The 14,723-nt window shown below is 53.2% G+C and overlaps 1 protein-coding gene across 1 annotated transcript in view; it reads right to left on the bottom strand.

The window, feature by feature from the left end:
- Positions 1-14,723, bottom strand: part of LAMA5 (laminin subunit alpha 5) — a 67,712-nt gene that overhangs the window by 33,426 nt on the left and 19,563 nt on the right. Inside the window, exons 3-12 of the mRNA XM_026042062.1 lie at positions 10,182-10,299; positions 9,704-9,822; positions 8,633-8,803; positions 8,027-8,124; positions 3,692-3,807; positions 2,929-3,047; positions 1,999-2,089; positions 1,153-1,287; positions 669-731; positions 67-207 (exon numbers count right to left, since the gene is read on the bottom strand). Coding sequence (XP_025897847.1) covers positions 67-207; positions 669-731; positions 1,153-1,287; positions 1,999-2,089; positions 2,929-3,047; positions 3,692-3,807; positions 8,027-8,124; positions 8,633-8,803; positions 9,704-9,822; positions 10,182-10,299 — 1,171 coding nt within the window. The remainder of the gene's footprint in view (positions 1-66; positions 208-668; positions 732-1,152; positions 1,288-1,998; positions 2,090-2,928; positions 3,048-3,691; positions 3,808-8,026; positions 8,125-8,632; positions 8,804-9,703; positions 9,823-10,181; positions 10,300-14,723) is intronic.

Here is a 14,723-nt window from a genome sequence, read left to right as displayed (position 1 = left end):
GCAGAAGCCATGGGAATTTGTCCCTCAGAAGGCAGGGAATTCCCGCGGCGGGGAGCGGGCACTCACGCTGGCAGCTGGCTCCGTAGTGTCCCGGCGCGCACTGGTCGCACTGGGCGCCCTGGAAGTTGGGCTTGCACACGCAGGCGCCCACGCGAGGGTCCTTGCGGCACGCGTTGCCCTCCGTGCCACCCGCGTAGCAGTCACAGTCTGCACGGAAGAAAACAGGACACCTCGGGAAGCCCGGGAATGACAGCCCCGCTCCAGCACTGTATTCCCACCCGGATGGGGAAGGGGTGGCGATGAGGGCATGGCAAGGGCTGGGGGGCAGGAATGGGGTGGAAGTGCTGGAGCTGTCCAAGTGATGGAGGAAGGGATGTAGGAAATTCCAGTTCAGGAAGGAAAAACCTGCCTGGAAGATATGGAGCTTAAAATATCAGCAGGAAGGAAAAGGTTATCTGGAGTGCACTGGGAAGCAGGAGTTCACAAGGAAGAATGTGGTTGGAACAGAGGCAAGAGAAGACWGGGGAAGGGAAGGACTGGGAAGGGTGAGGATGTGAAAGGAAGCAGGCAGGAGGGCAAGGGAGAGAACTGAGAGCAATGGAGTGGGCAAGTGCGGTGGGACCCGACACCTGCACCCCCAGAGCAGCGGGTAAAATCGCATTGCTTACTTATTATCTGTCCTGCAGGGAGCACTTGTTCGCCGGTATCGTTGTCAGCAAAAGCTGGAATAGCTACATGGAGAAAAAGAGATTGCATGGAGCCATGGCATACATGCTCAGAGAGACCCTTTCTGGTGTACCAGTGAGTTGATGGTCCCAACACTGAAGAGAAGTGTGCACCATGAGAACAACGTGCAGACAGCCCACCAACCCCCATTTATACAGAGCCTTTTCTAGCCTCCCCTTGGGCTCTGCAGGGATCTCTTTCCTTCTACACCAAAAGCRAAGGAGGAGCCTTCATTCAAGTGGAGAACTGTCCCCTGGCTCCCAAGAGCCACATTCATCCCAGCTCTGCACCGCTCCAGGCTCCATTGGAGCCAAGCAGGAGCTTGCCCGYGGGGCGTGGGTGAGGACAAGGGAATGCAGCAATGCAGAAAGATGCCGGGAAGCGGATCCGGAGGGGTTGGACCTGGCTGCCCGCGCTGGCACTCACGGTAGCAGTGCGGGAAGTCGAGGTAGCCCTCGGCGCAGGCGTCGCAGAGCTCCCCGGTGTAGTTGGGCTTGCAGTAGCAGCGCCCCGTGAGGTCCTCGCAGGTGCCGTCCGTGAAGTCGGACTCACAGTTGCAGCCTGAGGAGGGGGAGAAGGACAACACGGTCAGCAGAGACCCCCRGCAGCCGCAGGCAGCATGGGGGGACATCACTGCAGCCAAAGGGCCCTCGTGAGTCCACTGCAAGTCCTCTCTGAAAATAAAAGGTAGGATTGTCCCTTCGAGAGGGCTCTGGCTAAGGGGCATTGCTGCCRTGGTCCTCATTACACAGAGGGTGCTCAAGGAAAGCAGCACAAACCCAGCTCACTTCTCCAGAAATGACCTGGGGAGACAGCACTGCTGCTCCAAGTGGTGCGGAAGAGGCAACATTCCACAACGGGCAGAGAAAGCCAACGTCCCCAGCCAGACGGCTGCCTGGAAATGCCTCTCTCCTGCCCGGAGAGCCACCGGCTGCTCCTGCCAGCTGAAAGCAAGCGCAGATGGTGGCCAAGCCTGGGCTTCTCTGCAGGCGCAGCTGGGTCAACGGCACATTCTTAGCTCATTCCAACTGTGGGATGCGCAGCCACTTCTGATTCCAAGGCTGCTGCGGACACCCACGCTGTGCTGCGTGCACGCTCGCATTTCCACAGCATCAGCTGCGTCAGGAACCGGGTTCCCACGTGGCCACGTTGGTCACGGTGCTGCTGGCCCGTTACATCAGAAAATGTCCCAGCCTCACACTGCAGACCCCCCTGCCCAGGGCCACAGGATCCAGGACAGCACCCAGGACCTGCAGCGCGAACCACACTCACGGTAGCAGATGTACGGGGAGTCGATGGGGTGGTCGGGGGAGCGGTAGTAGCCGGGGATGCAGCGCTCACAGTTGATGCCCGTCGTGTGATGCTGAAAGACACAGTTAGAAGGGCAGGAGCTCCTCCAGGAGGGGATTCAGGTCCAACTGCCAGATTTGCTGGCAGCTTCAGGGTCAAGAGGAAGCAACTCAGGAGCATCAGTACACGGAAGACCCAAATCTGCTCGAAATTCCACAAATTCCAATTGGAAAGCAAAGTGCTGTTTCTTTTTTCCAAACTGTGCATCCTCCCATAAGCCCAGCACACGTTTCAGGTTCACATCTGACCTTGCGCCCACCCTGCTCGCTTCAGATGGTAACGCAGCCCCGAGCGCTTGGTGCTGCGAGGGCCAGAGCGACCCCCTTCCTCAGAGCAAGGCTGCAGAACCAAAAGCCAGGTCGGGTTCCTGCCCCAGCGTGAATCAGCCCAGTGTCCCCCTGGCAGCAGAAGAGCTGCCAGACTATTCTACGGGCAACTTCTGCTGGGAACCTCAGGGCTGAGGTCAGTGTTTTGGTGCTTGGGCAGCGCAGCGCACACTCTCCAATGCGTGCAGCGTCAGCWTCGCTGTTCCCTACGGAGCAAAAAGACCGAACTCCCCCGGATCCTGGGAGAAGCACATGCAAACCGGTGCCTCGGAAGACCTCCCTGGGAAGCGTTAGAAAGGCAATGTTACGCTCACAGAGGGACRGCCAGGACCTCCAGTGCTTTCCCATTACCAGCACACATGCCTTTAATCCGTTGCCAACAGCCCAATTTTCCAGGATACCTAATTAAGATAAGCGAGTGTGGGGGGCTGAGGAATTTTGCAAGGAAGGCAGCGCTCCAGGTTGACAGCAGAAACGAACGCAAGGATCTGCAACAGCTTTTTCTATCGTGCACCTTCTCACCTACCTGGCAGTCGATGCAAACACCTCCCCCTTCAAACTTGTCTTCCCGACTCTTGCTGGCTTTGTGGCGATCCACCTCGGGGTCGTAGTAGCAGTCGTAGGCATGGCCGTTGCAATTGCAAGCTGAAAATAGACATTAGTTAAGCCACTGCTCCACAGAGATCCTCCTGCCACCAGCCCGGGCTCAACATGAGGTCTTTGCTCATGGGTTTCATCCCGTACGGGTTACATTTCCATAAGGAACGAARCTCAAGCTTATCTGCAGGAACAGACTCTTTCACAAGGTCTGCAAATCAAAAAGTGAAGTAGGCACAAGCCCAGGAGTAAAATATGTACAGGCATGTAGAGACACGACAGAAATTACACAATTTGGGGCCTCAAGTGGTTTGGTAGAGGGCAACATTCCCGACTGTATCTGCTTTTACTCCATCAGGGATGGAGGACAGTTGGGAAGTTCTTTGGAAACCTACAGCAATAAGACCCAACGATCCTTTGCAGCTCCATGTTTCCAACAGATCAAGTGATGTAATTATGCTCCATGCTTTGCATTCCCAGTGTGGCATGAATTCCAGCACCAGCATCAAGCAAAGGGGTTTGTTAGACAAATAAAGATGTCCTGTGTGCAAACAGATCCAAACGCCATTCAGCTTGGAGGCGGAATTGAGCAACCGGACCTGCCCGCGGGAATCCTGCATCCGTGCTTTGCTCCCGCCTGCAAAACAGCCGGGAAAAGGAGGAAAAGGCAACTGGAGCGCCCACCAACTTACGCTGGCACTCGTTGGCGCTGTCGGCGGTCGCCGGCTTCCAGGGGAACTGGTTGAAGCCCGGGCAGCAGCGGTCGCAGGAGCCGCCGCACGTGTTGTGCTGGCAGTCGCACTGCAGCCTGCGGGCACAAAAGGCACATTGGGGCACCTGAAGTTTGCACTTTTGCTACGAGCTAAACCCCAAGTCTTCATCTACTGGGGCCATTCCCTCCCTTTCTGGTTTTTCTCCTGCTTTGTCCTTCCTTTCTTCACAAGGAGGCAAGAAAAAGGAAGAAAATTATGCCCAGGTCCAGCGAGCTCCACAGACAAGAGAAGCATGAAATGGCCTGAGGGGCAGCAGGAGAAACCTGAACCCAGTAAATTATTGGAAGACAGGATACAGGCTGGATGCAGGTGGAGAGGAGATGGTCCCGGAGCCTGGCAAGGACAGCACAGGAGGAATAGAAGCTGGACCTGGATGGGGCTGCACGGGTCATACCTGACCCTCCATGTGCACMTATGCTTCCAAAAACGAACAAGGCCACGAAGGGTGAATTTAGACAGAATTCTGAGCGTAACATTAGCACTTGCCCCAGCGTCTCTGCAAAATGCCCCTCTTGCCTTCTTGGCTCACATAAGGGCTCTGCTGATAAACAGGCAGCTCTGGAGCCGCCAGGGCTCCCATCCCTGCTCGCCCGCCACCTAATTCATTAACGTCGCTGACATCACTCCCGAACTTCCACGGAGCAGGAGACGATTCCCYGTCCAACACAAACGCTTTCTGTTGTCTTAGACTTATGGCTAATACAGCGTGTTCCAGCTTTTATCCGTGCAATTACTCACTGCCCCGAGGGCAGGCCTGCCACTCCCAGCTCTCCAGAGGCTCCTCCATTCAAACACAGCATTTAAAAATAACTGTAATTTCTTACAACGCTAGGAACAAACGAAGCAGTCATGCCGAGCGGGAAGCAACAACGCGCGCATTCCTCCCCGCTGGGACGAGCTGCCGCTGCTGGGCGCTTCCACCTGGGTGTATCTTCAACATGTGGGACCCATGGGCATGTATATTGTCAGCAGTCATGCAGAGCTGGCRGCATGGCAGAAATTAACTCATTTTCATGAGGTAATCCATGGGAACCTGGGCTGAACGCACAGGAGGTCCACGTAGCCTTGGCCSGTGTCCTCTTCTTGCAGGCTCCACCAAACGCTCGTTGCAGCTGCCTCTCTGCGCCCTCCTCAKGCCCTGTCCCCATCGTGTCCCCAGGCCAAGCTGAGCCCCAGAGGCTTGCTCAGAGCCTACGTTGCAGAAACAGGCCCTGGAACGTGCACATGCACCAGGAACTTTGTCCTCATGATGCTGTGCAGACCCAAGAGGGAGCAGGATAACATCCAGCCACGCTTCATCCCGAAGCTCTCCACAGACCCCCTCCCTGGCTGACTGCTTCCAAAGAAACAACATGTTCTTACGTTTCTCACAGCAGCAGTCCGAGGTAAAGACTAAACTGTGTACAAATACACGTGGAGCAGGACGAGCACCGAGCGTGGGAATGTGTAAACCTGCTGAGCAGCACCACTAGCTCGAGGATGCGGCTCCAGCCACGCAGCCCGGCTTTGTGGCCATCGAGATGTTTGGAAAGCCTTGGTCCGGTTCCCAGAACACAGAAAAGATGGCACTTGGTGAGTAAAAATACGCTTTTCAAATGGAGAAGGAGCTATTTATTTAGTCTCCGCYGTTCCGAGTCGGCAGTGACCTCTCGGACAGCTCATCCCTCACGACTGCTTTCCTGCACCTTGTGCCCAGCCTATCCTGCTAATGAATTATGGGCAAACGTGCACAAGCTACAATATTTACATGTTTCATTGATTGAATATATACAAGGAAGAAGAGGGAGCAGCTACGTGCACAGAACACACATATTTCCTGCTCATCGTGCATTGAACATAAAACTTGAGCTTCTCTCCTGAAACCGATGTTTTGCAGCGTGCAGCACGGATGGTTTCCAGYGAGCAGCTCACGAGGTGACCAGCATCTGTGTTTGGCTGGGACAGAAGGGACTTGGGCAGGAAAAAAACCCTTTTTTTAGTAGTTCCTGATGGTACTGAGGGAAAACCACCTGCAAAACAGATTTGCTGGGGCTCATCTCCATGCATGCCTGGTTTGCCAGGAGGAAGGTTTGTGTCTCATCCYGCTGCTGCTCCACTTTAACGAGTGGATCTTCCCTTTCCTCACCTAAATTCAGCCCAGTCCATCGTGCTGCTAATGGGGGCAGCCCTCAAAAGTGCCGACTGTCCTTAGGGAGCCGCCTCTGCCCCATTCCCAAGCCCCAGCACCGGGACAAGACCTGTTGCCAGCTTAGCCCGGCTGAGAGCGCAGCTGCYGTATCTTGGCGCTTCAGAGACGTTTCCCTACATTGAATAAACATTTTCATTTATGGCCAGGAAGTCAGCTCATGAAACACGCTCCATCGTGTCCTAACGYCTCCCAGCACGTTCCTCCCGTCTTTCTGGGCAAGAGGCACAAGAAACACAGGCACGTGCAGAGCAGGGAAGTTAAAACGGGGCGCAGGAGCCTGCCAGATTTGCCAAGACATCATCAGGATTTCTAATAGGGACAGCAGAGATGGACTTGGAGTCCCCTTCTGTTTGCACCTCCTTGCCTTGATGCTGTCAAGAGCCTGACCTGGGCTCACTGCTCCTGCTTCTCCAGCGGGTTGCACAGATTTATGAAAGAGCAAGGAGGAGAAAGAACCTCCTGAGAGATGCCCACTCCAGCCAGGAGGCTGCAAACAGCTGCCCCGTGGCCTTGAGGAATTAGCAGCATTCCCACTCATTCCTTGTTTTCTCAGTTGAAAGGCAAGAGGAATTTCACTTCCTCCCACCCRGTCACAGCACCTCCTCAAGACTATGGCTGGGGGAGATGCAAGAAGAGCTCAAATCCCATCTCCTCCCTGCATCTTTTTGGAAACAATCTGTTATAGCTACTCCTGGCTGGTCCCCTGGTATCACYCTCCTGCTGTTGTCTTTGCACTCTGGGCTTACAAATGGGTCACGGCGATGCCAGGAGATGTTCCTCTCCTCACCCAGCTTCCTTGTCCGGAGGTAACCCAAAGGGCCCTGCAGATGTTTCGTGCTCCCTGTCCAAAGCACCCAAGTAGGAAATGTTTTCTCCTCTAGGCAAGTGCAATGTGCTCGGCGTGAAATGCAGCAGCTGTTGCCGACCCACAGCGGAGACACCAAACACATCCAAATGAAAGGACGAGGGAGATTCAGGGAGGCAAAGAATCATCCGCAGAACTGGCACCGAACACGACTCCCAGCTCATCTATCTTTCCTCAGTTTTCCCTCCCTTCCTAGAGCATCCTGAGCTATCAATATACCCAAGAAATGCCAGGACATTTCTGTGTTAAAAATCATTTTGCACCACGAGGACCTTCTGTTCTCCACGCTAGTGTACTGTGCATCCAGCAACACCAACGTCTAAAACAAAACTAAGGAACGATACATTCAAATATTTATGAACTCGCCTTTGTCAGGGAGTTAAGCACACTGACGCAGACTTGCATTTCAATACGTCTTTGTTTTAACACTTAGCAGCTTTTAATCTTGGCTAGGACTCACTGGAATTTTATTTTACAAGATCCAAAAGCTCTACGTGATCCCTACGAGGAAGAAATATAAGCTTGGTCCTGCTGAATCTACTCATCCCATTTATAAAGGCAACATTCAGGCTGCAAACAGATGGCTAAGCAGCAACACTTTCATGGTTTGAAGCAGCTCTTTGGCATTTCAAGTAGCTAAGGCTGGCGGGAGGAGTCCCACGAGCCAAAACCTAACTGCTCTGCACGCTCTTGTTCTTTTGCAAAGAGTATTTGTTTCATTACATACACCGGCAAGTGTAGCGTTCTTGTGAGTAGAATCAGACAGCAGAACTTTGTTTTGGAGGCAAAATATCTATTTATGAAATTACTGTCCCAATTCTTAGGAAGCCACATGTGGAGCATAAGATTTCTCAGGGAAGCTGAGCGAGAGCTCCATGCTCATCAATGGTAACAGCTTTGCAAACCCACCCTCCCATTTCAGAACAGCAACCCCACAGGGATGGCAAAGCTGTGGACAGGACAGAAACCCAGACCAGGCAACTGATCTGCCTGCAAAATAACGCAACAAAAATGTTGTGGTTTTGCTGTTTTGGCTGGCCCAGTTGCTAGTTCTCTGGACAGACTCAACTGTGCTCAACAGAACAACTGTGCTGGCACAACAGAGAGCGCAGGACTGGGCACAACTCTCTCTGGCATTTTCCATTCTTAGCACAACAATTTCAATGACTTTACACAGATCTGTGCCTCTGGAAAAACCTACCTGTAAGGATCACTAGGGTCTTTGGCATCACAGACGTCTGCGTGGCCGTGGCAGACACAGCGCCCTCCAATGCTGATGTCTTTGATGCTGTAGTAATACTGGACACCACAAGAAAAGTTGGCCATGAATATGGTTATGAACAAATTTCACAGGTGCTTCCACCTGCATGCGCACAGACCATGAAAAACTGTCTTACTTGGGACTCAATAGGGCTTTATTTGCTAAAACGAGTCTCCCCATGTTGGCAAACTCAGCCTCACTAGAGGCAACGGTGGCTGCAATCTCTGCCTAGAGCAACACCTGCCACTGGCCAGAGAGGACACTAGCTACGAGCTRGGACTCCCAACACTGCCAAAAAGCCAGGGGCAACCCCAGCAGATGTTTCTCAGCTCTTTTGCTGACTCCAAGCACGGCTTTTTCCCAAGTGCTCAAGGCAGGAGACTCCAGCAGCAGCGTCTGCTGCAGGTGTCTCCACCTTGGCCAAAGCAAGAGTACAAGGGAGAAACCCCAAAGCAAACCCCAGGGACGTCTTCTCCCCTGGAGAASGCATGCACTGCCCTCAAATCCTTCCATCCCCATAACAAGAGGTTCCAAGGGCTGCCTTACCCTCCTGGTCACCGTGGGGTCCCGTAAAGCTTTTCCCATCAGATGCCCCAGTAGGGTGTTGGTCTGCAGGAAGCGCAGCCTGATATTGGTGGCTTTGGTGAAGTTCCGCAGGAGAGGAGAATAGGAGAAGTTCATGGCCCCTGGACGCCCATTTACCAGTGACACAACAATCTGTGAGTGCAAGGAGGGGAAAAAACAAACATAGAAATCAGTGTGATCCTTTGAAAGGAGAAGAAATTAATTTCTCCCTCAGCTAAACCCAAACCCGGCCCCCTTCTGCTGCAACTGTGTAGCTTAACTCACATCCAAAAGAAGGAACCAATTACTAAGAGCATGTGCAGGCACTGAGAAAACAAAAGCAGAATTCTGTTATCTTTTTTGCACCCCTAAATGACTGCCAAAGAAATCAGCTCCAGAGAGCTAATCCCTACGCACAATTTTGGCATTAAGCACAGCTCTCCCTCATGCCAAGCCATGGCTCACATCAAGGCTGCTCAGTCCCCTTGGGCACTCCTGTCTAGGGCAAACACTGGCACCGATCTGCCTAYGGGTTTTATCTAACAGAGGAGAAAGGATTTGGCTTTAGCAGYGCCTGACTGCCAATTTTTGGTCTTTGTGGCCTTTCCATTTTCCTCTCCTCCTTGCTGTCATCCTCAAAAGCTTCCTGTTGGACCTGTGCTTTGTGCAGAGAAATGCCCGTGGCYGCCGACCCTTCCCAGGCTGCCAGGGCAGTCATGTGCCATGGGTGGAAGAATTTCCATGATTCCCACTGGGAGCACAACCGGCAACGGATGCTGCCGACTGCCGCATCCYGGGACCATTTATCATTGTGGACTTAGGCACAGGAGGAAGCAGGTAACATTTCCACGCCGCTTCCATGAATGGACATCAGTGTCCACCTCTGCATCCCACCCAGACTCCTGTTCCAGAGGGACAAAGGCCTTTCTTCATCCACGCAAGGAAGCAGCGATCAACGCTGACATATTGGGAATCTTTATCCTGAGGAGCCCAGTGGTCTCCCCAGGTTTTTCCCAGACACAGAAATTCAGGGAGYGCCAGCCAGCTGCTCACCTCCCCGTTTTCCAGCGGCACGATGCGGGAGTACTCGGTGGTGCAGATGGCATGGTCGTCCTTGGCGATGCGGTCCACCGTGTGCAGCCCGAACTTCTCTATGCAGTCCCGCTTGGAGGCTGTTCAGCAACCAGGGAGCAGGGCAGTGAGAGGAGAGCAATTCGGAGCCCCGGATTTCCCCATGCTCGCCAGTTGGAGACAAGGTTATGTGCTCCATGTTAAGCATTCATTAGATATATGTTGCCTTGCATCACTCATTCTCTCATGGCTAATATATATGTCCTCCTCTCCAAGCCTGCTCAGAAGGCAGGAAGCCACTACGAGAATAGTCAGAAATCCCCCCCAAAGGCCACACTGCAGTGAATGATTCAGTGACAAAAGGTGACAGTGGACACTACAGACACCGTGCAACCACCTGCAAGAGAAGCCTGCCCTGTAGTTTTGGCTTTAAGCTCACAGCTTGACCAGCTCTACTTACAGGCGAAATACTGCCAGGGCTCGTAGGTGAGGCCGAAGTCGGTGGACCGCTCCAGCACCCAGAGGTCAGGACGGGGAGAATTGGCAAATTTGATGAGGACGTAGGCCACGTGGAAGAGCTGGAAGAGAGGAACGTGGAGTCAGTTGGGTGCACAAGGCTTCAGGAATACCGCAGCGGTACCCAGTGCAACCGAAGGAGCCCATGCTCTGCAGAGCCCGCTGTGATGCATCCCCTTGCACCTTGCTCACAGCATCACTAAACCCTTCTCTACGGCATCTCCACATCCTCTGCTTCACCCAAGGGCCCTCGGTTTTGTAGTCACTGGCAGAAAAGCCCTGGCCCGGTTCCTTGCTCCAGGTGCCCCAGTGTTGGGAGCCCAGGAGACCCTCTTGGCTTCAGCACAGCTGGAACGGGTGCTGCTCCCACTCGTCTGGACACCAGCGTTGCACACACACCTCCTTGCCAAGAACAAAATAAATGTACTCTTTAAAGAGCTAAAATGTCAGCCCTAGAGAGCAACAAAAGCTCCATCAGAATTTCCCTTCCCGGGCTGGCACGGGCGTGCTCCAAGAATCCCCCATTCCATCATGCTGTCAGAAAGCCGTATTCAAAGGCAAACGAAGTTCTCTTATCGGACAAAATTCCTAACGTCCAAAACAAGCCCAAAGGGAGGTTAGTGCTTGGAAAGCTGCGATTTGTAGCTTGAGAGTCCCTCRTCATACGGAGCCAGCACTGGTCAGTACCCACCCCAAGGACACGCAGGTGCCAGGGAAAGGTCCACAGCCCTGCGGATGCACACGAAGCCTCTTCTGAGAAATGCACTGGAGAGAATTTTCCCTTCCCTTTCCTTTCCCTGCCCTTTTCTGGGTGCTAGAGAGCCCAGAATYGTGCTCCACACTCCAAACCTGCATCCTTGCTTTGAGGAACTTCCCAAAAAACCTGTCCCACCCACACCATGGAGGTAGATATCCAAGGCTAGGGCTGGGATGTTGCCTTCTATGCTTTCTTGGCRGGGGGGTTGCAGGAAAGGGCAACCACTTCTGCTTCCCTGCTCATTTGGCCACGATCTCTTGGCTAAATTCCCGCTCAGGTAATCCCGATCCTGCTTCCACTGTGACCACAGTGCAGCTTGTCCTGGGCCAGGAGCTGCATCCTGGTGCTCAGAGAAACCTCTTGTCACATCTGGTCACTCCCTGCTCCTCCATCCCACAGCTTTATCATCCCGAATACAACAGCGGGCCAGAGGCAGATTGCAGCTTCCAGGGCATATRTTGAGAAAACTCACCAAGACGGCGCAGCAGCTCTAAAAATAGGGAGAACTGGCAAGAAGGCCAGACTTCCCATTCCGTATTTAGCTCCACTACAGCTCTGCCCAACCAATATGGCAAGAGAAACATCTTTTTTTTTTCCCTGAAGCCTTTATTTAGCTCCTATTATCAGCACGATGAATAAAAACCTCTATGCTCAGGGACTCTTAGTCTTTTTTTTCCCCTTTTTCCATAGAGAAGGGAGGTAAAGCACACAATTTAATGCACACATTTGTCTCAGGATAAGCAGATCCCATATTATCCCTCAGTGTCCTAACTGCTGCTAAATATCCCGCAGGATCATGTGCATGGATAGCATTACCGGGCTGCTCTGCTTCTGCTTGGGATTCCCTGGAAGCGCTGGACACTCGGGGTCCATGACCTGCTCTTATCTTCCACCTGCAGTCACTTCTTCCCACAGATGCGATCGATTTACACGTTAGCAGCCTAATCATCCCCCTGCTTCAGCTGCCAATCCCCTGCACATTCCGAGCCCAGAGACCTTTATACTAGAGAAGACCCTATATATTAAAGAGGCCTGATTTTACTGTTAGTGAACACATATTCCCAATCAAGCAAGAGATTCCAACCCTGCAAGGCAGCTCGAGAGCTGCTCCCCCTTCAGCAGGGCTGTTTTCTTCTCTCATTGATTTTTTATAAACTTCTCAAGGCCCCAAACACCAGAAAAGCATCAGATTTTGAAAGGCTGCCATTCAAAAGGGCTGCTGCGGACCAAGCCAGCCCTGTCATGATTAAACACTCCAACTGAGAGGTGCAATATTTAACAGCTACAGCACCTCCCGTCTATCAACACACGGAAACCAACCGGGTCAAAACCACAACCTTGAGCACAAAGTGATAAAAAAGCCCCATTAAAAGCCCATGTCCTCCATCCCTTTGCAAGGCGAGGCCAGCGGCCCCGTCAAGAGGGTTTCAGCAGCTCCATGGAGCGACGCAAAGCCCCAGCATCTGCGGAGCCTCGGCGGGCTGGCGAGCGGAGCTGCCTCCCCCGGAATGTCAGAGCACGGAGGGCCAAAATTCCTCAACTTCCTCCAAGCTGCTCCTAGCTGGGAGCCTGCTCTGACCTTTCGGGCTGCTTCATTTCTTCTCTTCCGCAATTAAAAAGAAAGCAGCCCCGACACGTAGTTTTGCGTGATGTCTATGTGGGAATGGATGGATTTGGTGGGGGGAGCTGAAAAAAAAAATATCGTGGTGCTGGTATAAACGTATGGCACCGACCTGGGGCTGCTAAACTGCACAGAAAAATAACCCAGCTCGCGTGGAAAACAAGTGCTTGAAGCAGTGAAGCAGCAGAGCAAGGGGAGGGAGGACCAAGAACAGGAAAAACTGGTACTGTGGCCCAGGAGAGGGTGAGGGCTGAGCTTGCCAGAGCTGCTCCTAGACCAGGCCCAGCTTTACAGGTTGTTCCAACCCCTCTGGGGCTGGGTGACCCTGGCAGCAGGTCCCGAGCTCTATCTGTGGGTCTCTGGTTCCATCCGTGGGTCCCCGGCTCAGCCCTTGGATGCAGAAGTGGGCAGGTGGGCAGGAGACTGCGGGATGAATCCCGATTCCGAGGAAAGCGGGAGTGGGGGAGCGAGCGGAGCGGCGCAGGATGGGATGAATCCCGATTCTGAGGAAAGCAGGAGCGGGGGAGCGAGCGGAGAGGCGCAGAATGGGATGAATCCCGATTCCAAGGAAAGCGGGAGCGGGGGAGCGAGCGGAGCRGCKCAGGACAGGCGGGTTTCTGCCGGCCGGAGGGTAAAGGGCAGCARCATGCGGAGGATTAGCCGAGCAGGAATGCAGGGAAGGAGGGAGGCTCCGGGAGGGCCCTTGTGACCAGGCAGACGAGCAGACACTGCAAGACGACTAAAATTTGGTTTTTTTTTTCTTATTTTCTAAGTGCAGCATTGTGCACCATGTCCTAAGGCTCTGAACACAACCTTGCACTCAGCAGCGAGGCGCTCCGAGCGCAGCCCAAGCGCAGCCGTTTGGGATGTGCTACAATCCAGGCAGGCTGCACGGAGCGTCTCCATCGGCACAAATAAAGGTTTCCTTGAACTTCCCGGCGTGCCGGCTCGCCCGGAGCTGCTGCAACGCGTTACGTCCCCTTGCAGCAATCGCTGCAACCTTTAGTTCTCTTTTTATCTGCAGCCCCTTCCCGCCCTGGCTTCAGAGAGAACATTTAACATCCCAGACTGAATGGGGAGAACAAGATAAAGTAATAAAGGGGCAGCCCAGGGGAACAAGGTCCTGGCCCTCCCGGGTCGAGAAAAGCTCCCAAATCCCTGGTTCTTCCCACGCAGCTCCAGGTAGAAATCACAGCCACAATCACTGCTCTGGGACTTGCGTTTTCCACTGCCCTCCACAGCTATTTACCCATTTCCAAACCCAGCTGGGGCATCCCGGCCATCCAAGCCCGATGCTAACGAAGCCCCCCACGCAATTAGCAATCCCACAGCTGCCTCCGGGTGTTCATGCACCCCAGCAATGAAGCCCCCCATGCAATTAGCAATCCCAGATGTGCTGCCAGGTGTTACCTACCCCAGCTACCCTGCGAGGCGCTTGTAAAGCGGCTTCGAGGTCACGGGGGCTATGCAAGTTTGGGGCTATTTTTAGGACTTCACATTACGGCGGGAGATCCGGGAATACTTCACAAATCCAGTCCAGTTCCCACAAAGTTCAAGACCCAGTTGCTCACAAACTCGTTCTATCCTCAAGGGCCCGGTCTTAATGTTTGGCTTATGCCCTCCTGCTTCTATTGCTATTTTAATTTTTAAAAATATTCCTATTAAATATTATTTTAAAGGGAAAATATGCTGCAGCCTTTGTGGGTGGGACAGATATTTTCAAGTATTTTCCACATTGGGAACAAAGGTCCAGAACAGCTGAAAAGTCCCTTCACGGTCTCCTCCTTCCTTTAGCTTAGGGCTATGGTAAGGAAAAGGGGGAAGAGAGAGAAAAGGGATGGGGCCCCAAGAGACAGCAGCAGTGATTTGTCCTTCAWTTCAATCCCTGCAACTCAGACTCTTGGGTAACTTGCTCCATATGCAGTATCCAAGCCCATTCCTATGTCCACCTATGTCCCCAGCTCCTTATGTCCCCAAACAGCACGCGGCGGTGTGAAAGCAGAGAGAAACCATGCACCAAACTTAGGTGACACCATTATCTAAGRTTAGGCAGAGTAAGTGCCAGTCTGTGTCCTAGGACCTTCCTATTTGTGGATGTGCCCTGGGCA

The sequence above is a fragment of the Nothoprocta perdicaria genome, unplaced genomic scaffold (assembly GCF_003342845.1).
Source record: "Nothoprocta perdicaria isolate Ctin4 unplaced genomic scaffold, notPer1 scaffold_3, whole genome shotgun sequence".
In the NCBI taxonomy this organism is placed as follows: Eukaryota; Metazoa; Chordata; class Aves; order Tinamiformes; family Tinamidae; genus Nothoprocta; species Nothoprocta perdicaria.
Note: the sequence above shows the minus strand (reverse complement) of the source record. Positions and strands in the feature narration are given on the sequence as shown.